The following is a 16,936-nucleotide window of genomic DNA, read 5'->3' as shown; positions in this document are numbered from 1 at the left end:
GAGCCCCGCCCGCCCCGTCGGGGCTGGGAGCGGCCGCGCCTCCGGGCTTCGGCTCCGGCACCGCCTGCGGAGCTTCGGGCCCGGGACTTCGGGATTCGGTTCTGGGGGTTCTGCTCCGGCTCCGAGGCATCGGGTCCGGGGATTCGGCTCCGACTCGGGTTCGGGGCCGTTTCCAGGGGCCGTCCGGAAAGGTTTGGAACTGATGGGGGTGGGAGGGGTGAGGTCGGGGCTCCCCTTCCCCCCGCCCAGCGTTATCCTGCCACTTGAAAGGAAAATTAATTAAAAAAAAAAAAGAAAAAAAAAAAAAAGAGCTATTTCAGATCTGTACATATTTTTAAAGGAAATAAAACGTTTTAAGCCTCGTTTGTAAATCTGCCACCACCACCGCGTGTTTGCATGGCTGGGAAGTGGGTGCAGGATGGGTTTCGTGCTGTGGGATGGGCATGGGAGAGGGGGGAGGGGGGTGCGAGCACTGGAAAAAGGGAAAAAAAAACGATTAAAAGATGCAGAAAGGATTAAATAAGATGAAGGGAGAGGCAGCGTGTTGGGAATGGATGAGGAACGAGTGCTGCCCTATGGAAGGGGTGCATGGCAATCCCAGCTTGGGCAGGAAATGCCGTGAATGATGTGAGAATTGCTGGAAATAGTGGAAATAATTGGAAACGTTTGGAACTGTTGGCTACATTTGGAAATATTTCAGGTGTCGGACATTTCTGTTGATAACAGATTGTGGGTGTTGGAAATATCGGGAAATATCGTAAATGCCGGTAAATATTGGTAAATGTCGGAAATATTTGGAAACACCATGTGTATTTACAGACGCCGTAAGCGTTTTGCTGACGGCAGCCCGTGCTCAGCTCCCACCCTCACGGCTCCGTCCCCTCGTCTCTGACTTCCATTCCATCGATGGACATTCGGGGCCGATCCCCGCCCGCTCCGCAGCCGCCGGCAGCCGCACAGCGTTGCGGGCCGACTACAGCTCCCAGCATGCATCGCGCCGCCAGGCCGCTTTGAACTGACCAATGGGAGAGCGGGGCCAAGAGGCGGGCGAGGCTGCGCGCACCACGCATGCGTGGAGCGGACGGCCGTTAGGCGCTGTGAGGCGGTGAGGTGAGGCCGAGCCGGGCTGCGGGGTGAGGTCGGTCGGTTCGGGTCGGAAGCGGGTTTGAGGGCTGGGGGAAGGGTTGGGGATAGCGGTGGAGGCTCTGGGCTCGCTCCCGGCTCGGGGCCGCGCTGAGGGACGGCTGCGGCCTGCGAGCGGCCTCGCATCTACCGCCGCTTACGGGCCTGGCCCTCACGCTGTGCTTCCCGCCCACACAGGACTATCCGCAGGCTGCCTGCATCTGTGAAGAACAATTCTCCGTGGTGTGGCCTCGAGAGAGGGAAGAAGCCGTGTACTATGAAAACGGTAGTGCTGTGTACTGGGGTCCTGGGGGCTGCAAAAGCGCTGGTTTCGTGTCTGTGTTGTACAGGCAGCTCTCGGGGTGGAAGAATTGCAGAGGAACCCCGTGCTGAAGTTGGTGTCGTGGTTCTGCCTTTGTTGGAGTATCTTCTCCAACTGCCTGTGGTGCTCCATTGCTGTGTCAGGGCTCTGTGGTGACCACAGCAGTTCTCTGGCAGTCTAGCTTTATTTCTGTAAATGTGCAGAGTCCCTTTTTTTTTTTTTTAAATATATATATATATATATATATATATATATATATCTGTTAACCTACATAGGAGATACACATGCACCCACGTGCATGTGTATGTATATATACTTATTTCTGGGTTCAAAAACTTCAGGAGTTCCTTCCAAGTCTCTGCTCTTCCTGGAGCTCTGCTTGCTAGTTGTTTTGGGGTGGTTTGTAGCTCTTGTCTCATTTGCCTACAATAAGTGCCTGCTGAGTTTCTGCCACAAGCGGCCATGGCTCTTAGTGTGTCTGCTTAGATCCTCCTGGTTCTCCATTCCTTGCTTTTGTTGTCTTTGCATGTCCATCTGAAATCCTCACTGAGGTACGTTTCACTGTTTAAGGTGTAACGATCCTGCTGCAGAATCCTTTGTTACAAGTGCTGTGTTGTGTGTGTGATGGGTTCTCAAGCATATCCATCTTCTGGGCAAGGAAAAAGGGGTTTAGAGTGTAATTTCTATTTCCTATTCTTAAAAGTGATGATATTTTCATTTCCATTTTGAGTACCATTTGTAATGGTACACTTTTTGTTTTGGTGGGTGCTTTATGTAAAGGCATCCTTCCAAGAGCTTCCACTTCGGACTTTTTTTTCCAGTGTAAGAATGTGCAGTGCTTACATTGTTCTACAGCTTGGTGATGGTTCAGTTACTGACAAACACAGCTCTGGAATCGTTGTGCAGAGCAGCTGATTCTTGTCACGTTTCACCTTCTCATTCTGTCTTGGATTTTGCTCCCAAAGGTCTAATCTCTCCTTTGAGTTTATACACAAGTTCAGATGTGATAACATTACAAAAAGTCACAGCTAATACACTTACTAAGCCTTTTCCTCAAAAAAGAAATGTGCTGTTAATGCTTAGAAAGCATTTTAAAAGATTTTGGGGGCTTTTTTGCTGTACTTATAATGAACAGTTTCTTCATCCAGAGCATTTGTAAGCTCTTAACTGTCTTTCCAGCTGAAATTTGCCTGTAGCCTCAGCTCTCTTTTACTTATTTTTTTATGTATACCAACTAGTGCTGGTAACTGTTGGAGTAGTCGTGCAGTTGTAGTTCTTGGAAGTCCAGCACAGTTGCACTGAATCAGGAATGCTTTTTGCTGGTGTTTTTCCTTGGATTTCTTTCTGCCCCCATTTTTTAAAGTAAAATCTTCAGCCTCAGAGTAACTTATAAATACTCCTAGAAATATAACCATATAGACAGCGTAATGAGGGGAAAGTGCATAACAATATTGTTTATCTAAGCTTGGAGGTAAACAGAACAAAAAGTTTATGATAATTATTCCATGCTGTATTGCTGTGTTTGGTATTTAAATTAAAAATTCTCTATGTGGGAAGGAGTTTAAGGTCTTGGGCTGCAAGAAGCAACTTCAGTGTGTTTGTCAGTTCTGCGTTCCAGCTCTGTGTGAAGGTTAGCAAGCTTTCTGGGTTTCCTTTAAATGAACCTTAAGGTGTGTCAGTTAGCCAGCCAACTCACTGGGTTTATTTTCCTGTTGTGACTAAAATGACACCTGTGCTCTGTTGTCAGATGACGGGATCAAACGAGTTCAAACTCAATCAAACTCCAGATGATGGGATTTCATCGGTGAAGTTCAGTCCAAACACATCTCAGTTTCTGCTTGTTTCATCCTGGGACACCACTGTCCGTCTCTATGATGTTCCTGCCAACAGCATGAGACTCAAATATCAGCATTCAGGAGCTGTCCTTGACTGTGCTTTTTATGTAAGTGTGTGTGAGGTTTGTTTTTCAATTGTATTTCATGGGCTTACGGTGCACAAAGTACGTGAGAAATTGAAATTAAAGGGATAGTTCCTACCTGAAATGCAGGTGTCCAAGAGCATTGTACTTGTGCTTATTGTTCTTCCCACGAGCCTGTTTCTTGTCCTAAATCCATGTTTTTTGTGAAGGATGCAGGCACACACATAGCTTACTTCTGGCAGAAGTGGCAGACAAGAATAAATTCAGCTGGTTTATACAGTTGTTTTTTTTTCCAGTGGTCAATTCTTTGCATGTTTCTTTCACAATGAGTACCCACAATCATTCACAATGGATACCCACAGCCAATTATTGTTTTTTTTAGCCTTCTCTTACTGGGTTGTTTTTGCTGGAGTTTATGTGGAGACAGCGTTGCTCCACATGAACCACTGAAATATTCTTCTGAAAGATTTTTTTAACTGGCTTTTATTTTTCTTATTATTTTGCTTATCATACGTGATATATGAAATACAGTGTTGCAAGTAATTGGTAGGTTTTTCTTTTTTGCACTGCATTTTGACATGTCCTCCAGTGTCTGAACTTGATACGTTACCGAATGAATGCTTTAAGGATCAATTAAATCTTTAATTGTGCTTTTTTCCACCTGCAATTCAGACTGTGGTTTAAAACACAGATTCTCACGCGGTTTCCAGTTTTCCCCAGTCTCTTAAAGCAGGTCTCTTTCTGTGCCTGGGAGACTGAAGTTTCCCTGCCTGCTGTACATCTATGCATGTCATGAGTGGATCTTTTTGCTTTTATAGGACCCTACCCATGCCTGGAGTGGAGGATTAGATCAGCAGTTGAAAATGCACGATTTAAACACGGACCAAGGTAAGCACACTGAATTCTGGGCGTGATCTCTTTGAAAAACCTGGCCTGAGCTTCAGGTTTAGATGCTTACAGCAGTAGAATTTTTCCAGTTTTTCAGGAGGGGAATATTTGCTTTAAGCAGTAGCTCCTTAGTTTAAATTGGCACTATTGGCACCCAGGAATCATGCAGCCCTCTCTGGTTCCCTGGGGCACTGAACAAGGCAGTATTTCTTATTGCATGATTAAAGATTGTGCCGGGAGATTTCTAGCAGAAGGGCTGGATCCATTGCTGCTAAACTGAAAGCATTTCTGGTGACAGGTATTAACTGATGTGTTTTGCACGTGTATTTTTTTTCCTTCCCTAATTTTAAGGTGAGAAGGGAAGGAAGCAGTGACAAACCCATCTTTCTGATGGTTTAAACTTTGTCATGCGTGTCTTTGGCAGTAAAACTGGTGGCCCTGAGAAGTACCACCTAGCAGCAGAGCAGGGCTTGGCACTCTGCTGGGAAGTCTGGTATGTGCTTGTTAAGGCATCTTGAGTTCATTTTCTGTTGAGAATTGCCACTTTGTCTCATAGAGGGGAATTAGCTGAGCTGCTCTAAAACTGAGCGTGCTGTTTTCACAGAATCACAGAATTGTAGGGCTTGGAAGGGACCTCCAGAGATCATCGAGTCCAACCTCCCTATCAAAGCTTCTGAAGGCTTGTAATCTGGACATGTTTAAAATGGTCTTTCACAGATATGGCAAAATACACAGAAAACTTCTGCTTTGTCAGAGTTTTGCACCTCTTAGTGTGTGTTACAGTGTGTTTGTATGACCATAATGTGTGTTTTTAATTTCATTCACCACACTCTGACTGTTTGTGAAGCCCATACAGTTACATTTGGGTTTGCTTCTTTCCAGAAAACCTTGTTGGTGGCCATGATGCACCTATCAGATGTGTTGAGTATTGCCCAGAAGTGAATGTCATGGTGACTGGCAGCTGGGATCAGACAGTTAAACTGTGGGATCCCAGAACACCTTGCAATGCAGGAACCTTCTCTCAGCCAGAAAAGGTATGTGGTGGATCTGGGATCCCAGGTAACATGTTAAACAGTACAGCCAGGGAGTTGTTTGTGTGGTTGGAGAGCTCATCCTGTATGATTGTGGTGACTTCAAAAGGTGACTTCTGATGCTTTTTAAGACACAAATGTTGTGTTTTAAAGTAGCAATCAGAAAATGTTACGAATTTAGGTTGAGTCATCACGCTGTCATCAATAGGAGCATAACTTAATTCTTAGCAGTAGTGATGGCAAAAAATTGTCCTGTGTAAATCAAGTTTGAGGAGGCAAGTCCCAGCAAAAACAGTGTGTAAAATTGAGGTGGTCACTGATAATCCATGGTTTACTTTGCTAATTTTTGGCCTGATTGTTTCAATATGTTCTGTTAGTGGTTTTCCTAGACATGAAGGTTTTTAGATAGCAAATCCTGGCGTTTGTAAGGTCTGATTGCTTTGAAACGTGCCCAGAAATAGAGTAAGAGGCCAATTTTCATTGCCTGAAATATTATTTCTTTTTGACTTGTGTAGAAAGGTCGAACAGAATTGCTTGCTTTGTAGTAACACCTAGTATTAGAAGAATGGCTAAACTGACCAAAATCCTCCGTGCTGAGACCAAGACAAGTAAACTAGAATGTAATTTCTTGAGTTTTTGCTAATACGTTTCATGATTTGCTGATCTTTATGCCACTTAGAGTGGAATCTTTGGGATGAACTACAGAAGACCAAATTATGCATGTGAATATTTTTTGCCTGTGCTCTTTTAAAAATGGCACTTAGCTGTGTCACAGTGTACGATCGAGTCATAGAAACCATCACTGCATTCCCCATGGCAGCTAAATAGCTGTTACTTCTGTCACAGTACAGCAGGACCTCCTTCTGACAAGGCCTTTGTTCAGAATGAAGTAATTGCATTATTTCTAGTTTTGATTTATAGTTGTATGTAGCATGTAAAGAACGATGATAAATTGCTGACAGGATATCATATAACGGACAGACAGTGAATCAAGCTGCTGATTGGTTCAGCAAGGTTCATTATGTCCTTTTCTTTAATAGTGCCTTTGATAAATGTGTACACCTACTCAACTGCATGACAATGGTTTCGTTTGATTTATCATTGTGTGGTGCAGAAAGAATACTCACTATACAGGTGTGACATCAGTTTGTAGAGAAGATTTAAGGTGTTTAATGCTCTTATGCCTTCATTTCTACATGTGCACAAACATACGATGTTCAACACCTGCAGATCAGTTTAGCTTTAAGTCTTCTCCCTCTTGTATTTAAATGGGAATTGGCATGGGGATCATCAGATCTTATGTGAGCCTTTGTTGAGTCATCAGTCTTGAGAGGGAAATTGAATAATGGTGAATAATGGTTGTTTAAAGCAGAAATGCATGCCTAGAGAATGTAGGTTGGTTAAACAGACATAGGGTTTTGTGTATGTGGAGCTGTGAGGTAATTGATAGCTTTGTATTTTTTGTAATAAATTACTTTTTGGAGGACAAGAGTTCTGCCATAAGAAGTTGATGGGACAAATTTATTTGTCTCATATTTCAGTGTAGTCTTATTAGATCCAAGCAGCTGTGCTGTTTACAAACTTTATCAGAGAAGCAGAAAGGGAAGCTGTGTGCTTGAGTACAAGCACTTGTCCAGGAGTAAATAGAGTCCTTCTGCCAGGGCACCAGATCTCTCACACTTGCCTTTCCTCTTCTGGAGCATATTGGTAGCTGTATCAGCTCAGTGGCAGAGCAGCTGGAGGTAGTTGGATTCCATCTTGCTTGTGTAGCTACAGCTGGTGATTCATTTGGTAGGACTGAGCTGCTGACTAAGCAGGTGTTGTTCTCCTTTTGGCCCAGGTTAACTCCATTGATGAGTAGAAGTTGGGCACAGAAGGATTGATACCTTTAGTATTGTTGTGAGAATTGTAAGAAACAAAAAGTAGAACTTCTGAGCCAGTTTTGGGAACAGTTACAATTCCAAGCTGTAGGCTTTTTCAATTAGTTTTACTGTAGTATTCAAAGTACTGTTTTTAATGAAGTATTAGCACTTTATTTCCCTTCATTAACATGAAACACATGTTGAAGTGTTGCTTCTAGACAGAGGAGAAACAAAATGAGCAGTGGCTTTGTGAGACTGAGCTGTGCAATGATGGCTGCACAGTGGGTGATGCAAGCTGTGCATGCCAAGCAAAAATCAAATCTGTGCCCTCTTCCTCTGTTGCTTTGTTCATATTTCCTTCATGCCTTGTCCTATCAATAAATTCAATGCTTGAAATAATTTTTGAGGAAAACTTGAATAATATTTATTTCCCTTTAGAATCATGCATCTATTTTTTCTGTGCATGTGTATCGTTTAGAATGTGAATTAATACTGAGGAAGGTTCTCTCCAGACTGCCAACACAGTGAGCGTTCTCGATATTTAGGATTTTACAAGTGCATATTTGTACTGGAATCGTTGGGTTACTGTTGGTTTTTGTAAGTTAGCTTTATGTTTTCTGATGCTGCTTGGGCTTGGTTTTAAGGTATGTGCCAGGTAAGAGATGTTACGTTGGTTTTTGGCCAGTAACCAACTGGATGCTCCTATTGTTTATCCCAAACCTGATTTACAAATCGAAGCAGAAGGGAAATCTGGGGTTGCAGTCGTAGTTACAGATGCTGCTTGTTGCAGGCTGCTGATACTTTCTTTCATGCAACAAACATCCAGACTAATATGTGTTTAACACCTGTGCTTCTTTTTGGAAGGTGTACACGCTGTCTGTGTCTGGAGACAGGCTGATTGTGGGCACTGCAGGTCGCAGGGTGCTGGTGTGGGATTTGCGCAACATGGGTTACGTTCAGCAGCGGAGGGAATCGAGCCTGAAATACCAGACCCGCTGTATCAGAGCATTTCCAAACAAACAGGTATGGGAACAATCTCAACGACTGCATTTCTGGTGGGTCTTCTGTAGGAAAAACAGCAGCTCGTACTTCAAGCTTTCTGCGTCTTGCTCCCATTTTAAAATATTTCTGGGTTATGAAATTTGAGGACCATCTTTGGAGAAAGTAAACGATGTCGACTCCTTGTTCCAGGTTAACTCTTTTAATGAACAGCGTGGCTTTGGAGCTTTTGCCACTGACTCATCAGGTTCACTTTTTCTCAGTTTGTCTTTTTTTTTAATTTACAAATCACCTCTTTGCATATCAGCATCACAATACAGTAATAAATAAGTAAAAATCTCTGTGAAGCAGCAGTAGAAAAGATGAAGACAGGCTTGATGGTTTCCCAGCAGGCTTTATGCATTGTAACCCTGGATTCCTGAGCAGGCAGTGAAGAGGGGCAGGATTAAAACTGTAAGAATGTAAACTATGGTTTTCTTTTTAATTTTCTGAAGTCTTGACTGTGTCACTCACTAAAGAACCTATGGTTCGTTGCCTTGAGCAAATGATACCATTTAGATGATCACAGAGCTGTTCCATATAGGTTAACGTAGTGTCTCTGGTGTTTCTGGCTCATTTTGAAGCAAAGCAACAACAGCTTTTGCTGGCAAAAGCAAGAACTGGTTTGGAATACAGTTTTTCAGCGTGCATGGAGGTGGTGCAGACACTGAGAGGTCTTGCTTGTTCTTGAAGTGGCATGAATGCTTTTTTCCGCTTTCAATAAAACAAATTGATCTTCCTGATTATATTCTGGATTTTGAAGAACCTTGATATAGCTAGAGATCATTATAATCCTCTTTGGAAATGCTCTATGATGGGCTTAACTGGGAAGAAACAATAAAGCATCTCAAGTTGCTGTAAGTCAGGGCTGTAATGAGCTGGATAAGTGGACGCCCCTTATAATCAATGCTGCTGAAAATGCTGTTTGAACTTGAAGGGTTTACTTGCTTGTAAACTGACTAATGAAACAAAGTAATCCTGTGAGTATTTGCTACATATGGGCCTTGGGGAATAAGTGTTCAAATGCTGGGAGGTGTAATGGCTTTTTTTTCCTCCGAATCAACTTGAATTTCCTCTCGCAAAGATAATTAAAAGCCTCATTGTTAGCTTGAACTTACGATGCAATGAAAATCTTTTGGAAAGCTTTATCTGAGTTGCTTCTTAAAGGCAGCTTTTCCTGCTGATGCCGTAGATCAGTGGTAACGACTTGTGCTGGTGCACAACCAGAGGCTGTTTACATTTACTTTAATTTAGAGGGGTATGAAGTAAGTTGTATGGCACTCTTTTCTCCACTTACAAACTTCTGAAATGCCCGTCTCCCATTCGTTGCTAGGGTTATGTTTTAAGTTCCATTGAAGGTCGTGTTGCAGTGGAGTATTTGGATCCGAGTCCTGAAATACAGAAGAAGAAATATGCATTCAAGTGTCATCGTTTGAAAGAGAACAACATTGAGCAGATTTATCCAGTTAATGCTATTTCTTTCCATAATGTCCACAACACGTTTGCTACAGGTAAACATTCATTTTTCTTGACGCTTGCATCATTTTCTGTAGTTTGTGATTTGAACAGGTCAGCCTTTATTTCGTCCGCCCTTCATTTGTAAGTCTTTTACATTGTATTTCTTGTATTGCTTTTAAATTATTGGCTGCAGCAGGAGTTAATTCTCTTATCAGACATCAGGAAATACTCGGTGTGAATAATGCAGCTCTGTATAATCCTGTGTTTTGTCTGACAAACTCATTCCACGTAGCCGCGCTCTTTAATCTACCTTTCCCATCCTTCCCACTTCCCTGTAGCTGTTACCCTTCTCCCAGGTGTCACTTGCAGGCCATTTCTAAAAACTGTTTTCCAGGAGGTTCAGACGGGTTTGTAAATATCTGGGATCCGTTCAACAAAAAGCGGCTGTGTCAGTTCCACCGCTATCCCACCAGCATAGCATCACTTGCCTTCAGCAACGATGGAACCACCCTTGCAATAGCTTCTTCGTATATGTATGAAATGGATGACATTGAACATCCTGAAGATGGTATCTATATTCGCCAAGTGACAGATGCAGAAACAAAACCTAAGTGAGTATGCATCGCTTGTGTGGGAGCCTTTCTGAGCGTTCATCCCAAGATTTTATTAATTTTCCTAAATTCATGAATAGCATTATTGATGCCAGTAGATAGTGCAGCTTGACAGTAGGGTTGGTTTTGATTTTATCTTGTTCACCCAAGCTTTCAATATCCGTAGGTTGATAGACGTCTGATGGATAAAATTGTGCCCAGTTGTTTAGCAGGAGAAGAATGTCAAACTCTTATCCTTTCTGAATAGGTGCTATTATATGAAGCTGTGGAGTTATTGCTAGCTCATTGCTTCAAGAATTAAGTGAGGAATTGAAGAATAATTCATTTGAGTAAATGTCACCGTGTTTGGATATTTAGAACTTGGAATTAATGAAATCTGTACACGCTCTGTGTGCACCCAGCTGGTACAGAAGGGAATGGGTGTGTAGAATCCAGGGCTGGCTTTCTCAGTTGCTGTGTGTCGGACTTTGCAGCTCTCTGATAACGTGCTTTTCTGTCATTGTTGCTGTCAAAGTGGAGCAAACTGATTTATGGGATGAAAGATTTCTGTTAAGCTTGTTTTGGCGTGAATGTTACATTAAAAAACCTGCCACTGAGGTGCAGAATTGCACAGCTCTTCATTATGCCGACACAGGAGTAGTTGTTTTTATTTTCAAGTCCTTGTGGTTTGTCACTGTTTTTTTTCTTTTCTTACTCAAACTTTAACTGAGACGACCAGATATTTAGCATCACGGGGAGCTATGTGAATAAATAAGTGACCAAAATTCTTTATTTTTAAACCAACACCGTTCTTTCCTTCCCTTAAGTGACTTGTGCATTGCTTGGCAGCTGCCATTTCCTCACAGTGGAGATGCGAGGTGGAAGTTACAAAGCAATAAATGCATCATCTCTTATTTGGAGATGGTTGTTTTAAAACAATCTTCTTACTCATGGGGAAAGGAAGATTTCAGTATTTATTTCTGTGGCTTCCTCGTTTATCAAAGTCCAAAGCTGATTTTTTTTCAGTTATATTAAAAGTTAGGTTGTGCTTGTTATGTATGTTTGGGAGGAATTAAAGGGGAAAAAAAAAGAGGTGGTGAAAGACTACTTGCTGCTGTTGGTTTTGTAATTGCAAGAGCTGCTTTCAGTTATTCTCGTTCCTTGCTAGTTATGATTGCTGATGCTGTAGATGCTTCGTTCTGCCGTATGAGGAGGTTAATCTACAATTAAACAATATTTCCTCTTGGCCCTCCATTATTTTCTGAAACAGATGGTTCATCATTTCCTGGGCTGTTAAACACAGCAAGGTTAAGGTTAGACTCTTGGGAATCAGCTAGTTTTGAATCTTATTAGGCTGTAGAAGGAAAACTAATAAGAATACTCCTTAATATCATTTTGTGACTGTAAACAATTATTTATTAGCAAACAATTGATCCCAGAAGGGCAAATTGTTTGAGTCAGTAATGAGCTGAGAAAAGACAGAACATATCTGTGTATTTGGAAAATAATTGTAACGTAATTGCAATGCATTTAGACAGGCATCTTTTTGGACCTGTTTCTATCTTTAAATGAATTTCTGAAAACATTAACAAGGTTTATATGCTTTCCTGACGTTTATAAGTTGCTTGTGCCAGCCTTAGTGCACCAAGAATGATGCATATATTTCAGTGTTGCAGTAGTGTGAGTCATCTCTGTTGTAGTCTAAAAATAAATTGCTTGCTGCTAAAGCTGCTGGTCTTCTATGTTTTCGTAGTGATCTCTGTGCATTTCTGCATGGCCCATCTTTAAATGAAGCCGTGTGATATAAACTTAGCATCAGGCTTTTGATTGCTGAGTTATGTATTGTATTGGTACAAGTGAATGTGGTTTGTCTACACGTTTCTGCCCTTTAAAATATTGAGTGTTTGACCTGTTTATGATTACTGTAAAAAATGCTTGCTGAAATGCAGTTTATTTATTTCAGGTCTACTTAAAGAAGAGATATCAGTGGAGGTCTGCAAGAGTTGCCCACCTGTTCCTAGCAAGACTAAGATGAAGTAATAGAAATGGGAAGAACAGCCCGTGTTCAGATGTTATTTTTACCCAAGAACTATTTCTTTGTATATTGTCCTGTGTCTTAATCCACTGTTACTTTTCTGCTTGCATATGTTAGCACTATTGCTCAACCCCCCTGTAGGTAATTTCCTGTAAATCTTTATAAACTTGCAACAATTTTGTAGTATTGTTCATTATGGAATGGTCTCATAAGTGTTCAATAAATATCTGTAGATTTTTGAAAATACTTTGTGTAACAGTCTTTTTTGAGGCATACGTGAAGACCGAAGCTTTAACCTACCTGAATTAATTCTTGAGTTCCAGTGGTTGGATTCATGCTGTATTTCCTGCTTCTGTTCTGAGATATCAATGCCTGTCCAGTCAGTGGGAGTGCTGTATTACCTCTGAGAAAACAAACTTGCCAACAACAGAAATGGTAACAAATCATTCCAGAGAAGGTGGAAGTGGAGAGGAAGCTGGACTCTGCGGGGAGCTAACAAACTTGTGCTGTTATCAGGTAGAGATGGTGGCTTTTGTTTTTTTGCTTTGAGGGTTAATGGCTACAGAACGTTGGGCAAAAGTTGATCTTCTGCTGTCAGTTTAGGAAGTGATAACACTTCCTTTTTGAAAAAGAATAATATTTTTATTGGCTTTTTGAGAGGAAGCGGATGATAGTTTGGGACTGGAGCCTAAATATGGGAACTGAAGGCTTCTGAGAGCAGAATACCTAGTCTGAGAGATGGCTGAATGTTGAGACAAGAGACTTTGTTATTAGGTCTGCCCAAACTGTTAAGTGTTCCAGAGCACAATGTATATCTGTGTGCAAATATAAAAACATGCATCTTTGCAGAGCAAACGTAGGCAGTATCTCTTCTTCAATTTCTTCTCAACCAAGAGAGTAAGTTTTATGTTGCAAAATACAGGATTGAGCCCATAGATTTTTTTTTTTTTTTTTTTTTTTTTTTGTTGTTGTTGTTGTTACTTAAAAGTACAACACCAACATTGAGGAAAAGAGACCCAAAATGAGGATGGTAGAACAGGCTGAGAATAATGAAAAGGTAGGTTTTATGTGAAGAAAGAGATTTGTGAAATGAAGAGAGCATAGAGTGGGAATGTACAGAGGTGTAAGTGTTAAGTGTGGGAAGCTAAGGGAATTAACAGGTGGGGGAAGTAGGGGAGGGTAGGAGAGGAATGGGGGCATTGAAAATGGTTTGGCTAATACCACAGAGATGTAACCTGTGCGGTTTTCCAATGGTAAATATGAAGAAAAAGCCAAAGTTTGAGTAGTGATGGACTAAGATCTGCACGCTTACAAAGCGAGCAAAAGTGGTCACAAAATGTAGGAGAGAGAGACTGGGCTTAATTATATTTTGGGTTATAAATGGTTAAGAAATTTCTGTGGTGCATTGGTATTTTATGTAGATGCAGCCTGTAGAAGGCAGCACAGCAACCTGGAGTAACGGCGGAGAGGAGAAATGTGGGTTGGTCAGTGACACAGCTGTTCCTGTTAGGTATAAATATATGGTTGTTTCTTGGTGTGCATGAGATGAATCTTCCTTTTAAGCTGTCTTCTAGAAACACAGGTCAAGGCAAAGGCTGACAATGCAGAGAAGTCCTGGCACAAACGTTTGGAGATCTACATGGCAAGCAGCTGAACAGAGAGGGTATGCAATTCTTAGAGGAGTTGAGATCTAGAAATGCTCCTGAAATCGTTGCTTTTTGTAGGGCAGAGGGCTGTGTAGAAAGACATGGAGTCATAGCTGTCATTCTAATAGAGCCATCAATCGTTGACTGCTTGCAGGAGAAAACATCATGGCTTGGCTCTCACAGGAGTCTCGTAACACTGGGATTGGGAGCCAGGTGGCATCTGTGCCCTGAGTGTCACAAAACTCTGCTGGTAAGCATACTTTATTGGCCACTACTTGAAGATAATCAGTGTACGGCTTACTACATAGAGCTCTGTAGCTCTGCCACATCTCAGATGTGATGTGTTTTGCTGCTGCTGCTGCAATTATGTAATTTAAAAAAAAAAAAAGTGTCCTTAAGATGCGCATTTTCCAAAGCAAAACAGGTGCCAGTACTGATCTTAAATATCTGAACACACAGATTTGAGTGGTGCCATTGAGAATGACTTTTGCAGATCAGTGTAGGCATTGCTAGCTCCATCCTGTGTGGCTGTCTCCCGCTTCTACGAGAAGCCAGCAGTTTTATTGCCTCGAGAAAACATCAGGTTTTCTTTAGTTGCAGTCCCTTGGTCACTCAGTTCAGCAGGAATTCAGTTGGTGCATCTGTTAAGATAGAAACAGCCCGTTTCGGGCCATCTACTGTTGGATGCTTTTGCAAATGTTGGCCTAAATGACACGTCCACCATCAGTGATTGGTATTAGCAGCCTGGAGCAGAAGCTGCTTCTTTTGACTAGCAGGCATCTGTTCTGGTGATTACACCATTAGCTGCTTTTATGTTGTTTAGTATAATCATAACCACGACGCTGGTCATTTTTTAGTCAATATGCAACTGATACGACTTCTTGTACTCCCGCAAGGTGGCATTGGTTCTGAACCACACTAAGGTTCTTTGAAACAGTGTTGAAGTGATGCTTTATAATACATTTAGCTATGCAGAATTTAGAAATGTAAAGTCAAGCAGAGGATTCGCCCAGTTACCCATAACTAAGATGCTAAAGACTTCCTGTGAAATCCCTTGTTCGTTAAGGCTGGTGTGTGACACTTTTTGATTGTATCATATATTTTCCTATAGACAAAAAAAAAATATGAGTGTGCTAAGGCATGATAGCAACGCAGAGGATGTAATAGGTCTTCAGAGTCCTCCGTGATTACCTGCAAAGTGGAAGGGAATAAACGGTTCTCCCTGTCCACCGGGGCTGGGACGAGGCATGATGAGCTCAAATTGCAGCAGAGATTAGTCTAGACGTTAGGAAAAACTTGCTAAGTGTAAGGATGGTTAAGCCTGGGAGTAAATTGCTGGAGTAAGAGGCAGAATCTCCATCCATGGAATGTTTCATGCCTCTGCCAGGGATGGTGGAGCTGTAACTGGTTCCATTTTGGGCCATGAGAGAGAAGCAAGCGCTGGCTGTTGTATTGCTCAATTTGTTTCCAATCATTCATCCTCCTGGCATAGGTCTTGCCCCCACAAACCAGCATTCTTTGTTCCCGTTCTTTTTAAACTTAAACTTCTTACCTATTAAATGGGCTTTTATTTTCCTCCATGACCCAAAATGCCATCAGTGACAAAACCCAGTGTCAGCCTTGCGCTGCCTTGCTCAGCAGTGTCTGCCAGCTGGACTTGCTCAGCTGAGAAAGGCAATAGCACTCCTTAAGGTAAAAGAATATGTTTGTAAGCATTCCTGACTTCTTAACTGGGTTAATAAAGTTAATAAAACTGCTTTATTCTCACAGAAAATCTGTGCCAATCTTATGATAATCACAGCCTTAAAGTTATGGCTGGGGTGACCATCAGCTGTGCTGGAACAACCCCTGGATCAGCAGATGATGCAGCTCAGCAAGCAGCCTCTGTTACAGAAAATCACTATATTCTTTTCTGATAGAGTAAGGTAGCACCAGGTAAAGCTAAAGCTGTAACTTATTAGTTTATGCCAAAGTGTTCCTAATAATTAACTAAGCACAGGTTGATTTTCCTTGCTTATATTGCTGCATAATGCTGCAGTTCTGCAGTGACAACAGTGCAGCACTCAGTGATTGCCTTGTTTTCAGAGCTGCATGGATGCATTGTAAGAAATGATCCTGGCTGGAGAATTTGCTCTCGGAATAGATAAGGCAGTCAAAGGTACAGAGAGAAGAAATGTTCTTGATATTCTCATTCCAGAGATGTCCACAGAGACAAAGAATAAGGAAGTGAATTTCCATGTCGCAGGGTAAAGGCAGGACTCGAGCAGAGATTTCTTGAATCCTAGCTCATGTAATTGGTTTCATTTTTTTTTCTTGGTGCTGTAGACTTACTGCAGGGAGTTATTTTAGCTAATCTTTTTATTTCTGTGATGTAATTCTTTGGTCAATTGAACAAATGTTGCTTTCCCCTGTGTTGGTTAATGAGGCCGAATTGTTAAAGGAGGCTTAAGATCCCCAGAGGAATCTTCTTAAATGCATTTTTTTTTTTCTTATGCAGAAATACATTAATACCAATGTGTTGATATATAATAATGCAAAGTGATGTAGAAAGAGGCCAATAGAATGCAGAGATTTGCCTTGCTTGTTACTTGAGTGGAGGATAGTTGCAACAGATTGGAGGCAGGTAGGAGATGTAAGCATCCTCTGCGTCGTCGACTGATAGCATAAACTGTGAGATGGTACAACTGTGACGTTTTTTGACGACGTAACTTTGCCTTTCTCTCTTCCATCCGTATGTTTTGCATTAAGGTAGCTTTGTTTTTCATGCCAAGACTTTCTTTACGTCATGACCTACAGCGACGCAGGGCTGAGAGGGGGGTAAGTGCCCTGCTTCTGCCAGAGGTCGTTAATTTCTGCTAATGAGAGTTTGAAGGAAACGTGGTGAGAAGTAGGTAAACCTCTTAACAGGAAGATTTGGCCTTTTGTGCACACGGTCGGATTCCACAGATCAAATGATGGGAGCATATCTGGGGAGATGCATCTGCCCATTCCTGTTCAAAATATTTGTTTCCAAGATCACGGTGCTC

General features: G+C 41.8%; 1 protein-coding gene across 5 annotated transcripts; it reads left to right on the top strand.

The window, feature by feature from the left end:
• The first annotated feature begins 1,051 nt into the window (after positions 1–1,051).
• Positions 1,052–12,508, top strand: BUB3 (BUB3 mitotic checkpoint protein). Of its 5 annotated transcripts, none has more exons than XM_042818736.1 (9): positions 1,052–1,110; positions 1,321–1,408; positions 3,192–3,386; positions 4,181–4,250; positions 5,133–5,284; positions 8,008–8,166; positions 9,515–9,692; positions 10,034–10,250; positions 12,193–12,508. In XM_042818736.1, exons 2-9 carry the CDS (start codon positions 1,400–1,402, stop codon positions 12,200–12,202), a joined length of 990 nt encoding a protein of 329 aa, XP_042674670.1. In that variant the 5' UTR covers positions 1,052–1,110; positions 1,321–1,399; the 3' UTR covers positions 12,203–12,508. The 5 variants fall into 5 exon arrangements, with proteins under 5 accessions (XP_042674670.1, XP_042674671.1, XP_042674666.1 ...); XM_042818732.1 differs by having other exon boundaries at positions 1,059–1,138; XM_042818734.1 differs by having other exon boundaries at positions 1,081–1,105.
• Positions 12,509–16,936: the final 4,428 nt, after the last annotated feature.

This window comes from Centrocercus urophasianus, unplaced genomic scaffold (genome assembly GCF_019232065.1).
Source record: "Centrocercus urophasianus isolate 14NV4802_14NV808 unplaced genomic scaffold, USGS_Curo_1.0 seq_17, whole genome shotgun sequence".
NCBI classification, from domain to species: domain Eukaryota; kingdom Metazoa; phylum Chordata; class Aves; order Galliformes; family Phasianidae; genus Centrocercus; species Centrocercus urophasianus.
The sequence above is the reverse complement of the archived record's forward strand: the minus strand, read 5'-3'. Positions and strand labels throughout refer to the sequence as shown.

What these genes read in the sequence shown, in the direction of transcription:
- BUB3 (XM_042818736.1), top strand. An exon ending in TCCTTGACTGTGCTTTTTAT is followed by an intron (nt 3,387 to 4,180) that starts GTAAGTGTGTGT and finishes TTGCTTTTATAG; the next exon opens with GACCCTACCCATGCCTGGAG. An exon ending in GAGCATTTCCAAACAAACAG is followed by an intron (nt 8,167 to 9,514) that starts GTATGGGAACAA and finishes ATTCGTTGCTAG; the next exon opens with GGTTATGTTTTAAGTTCCAT.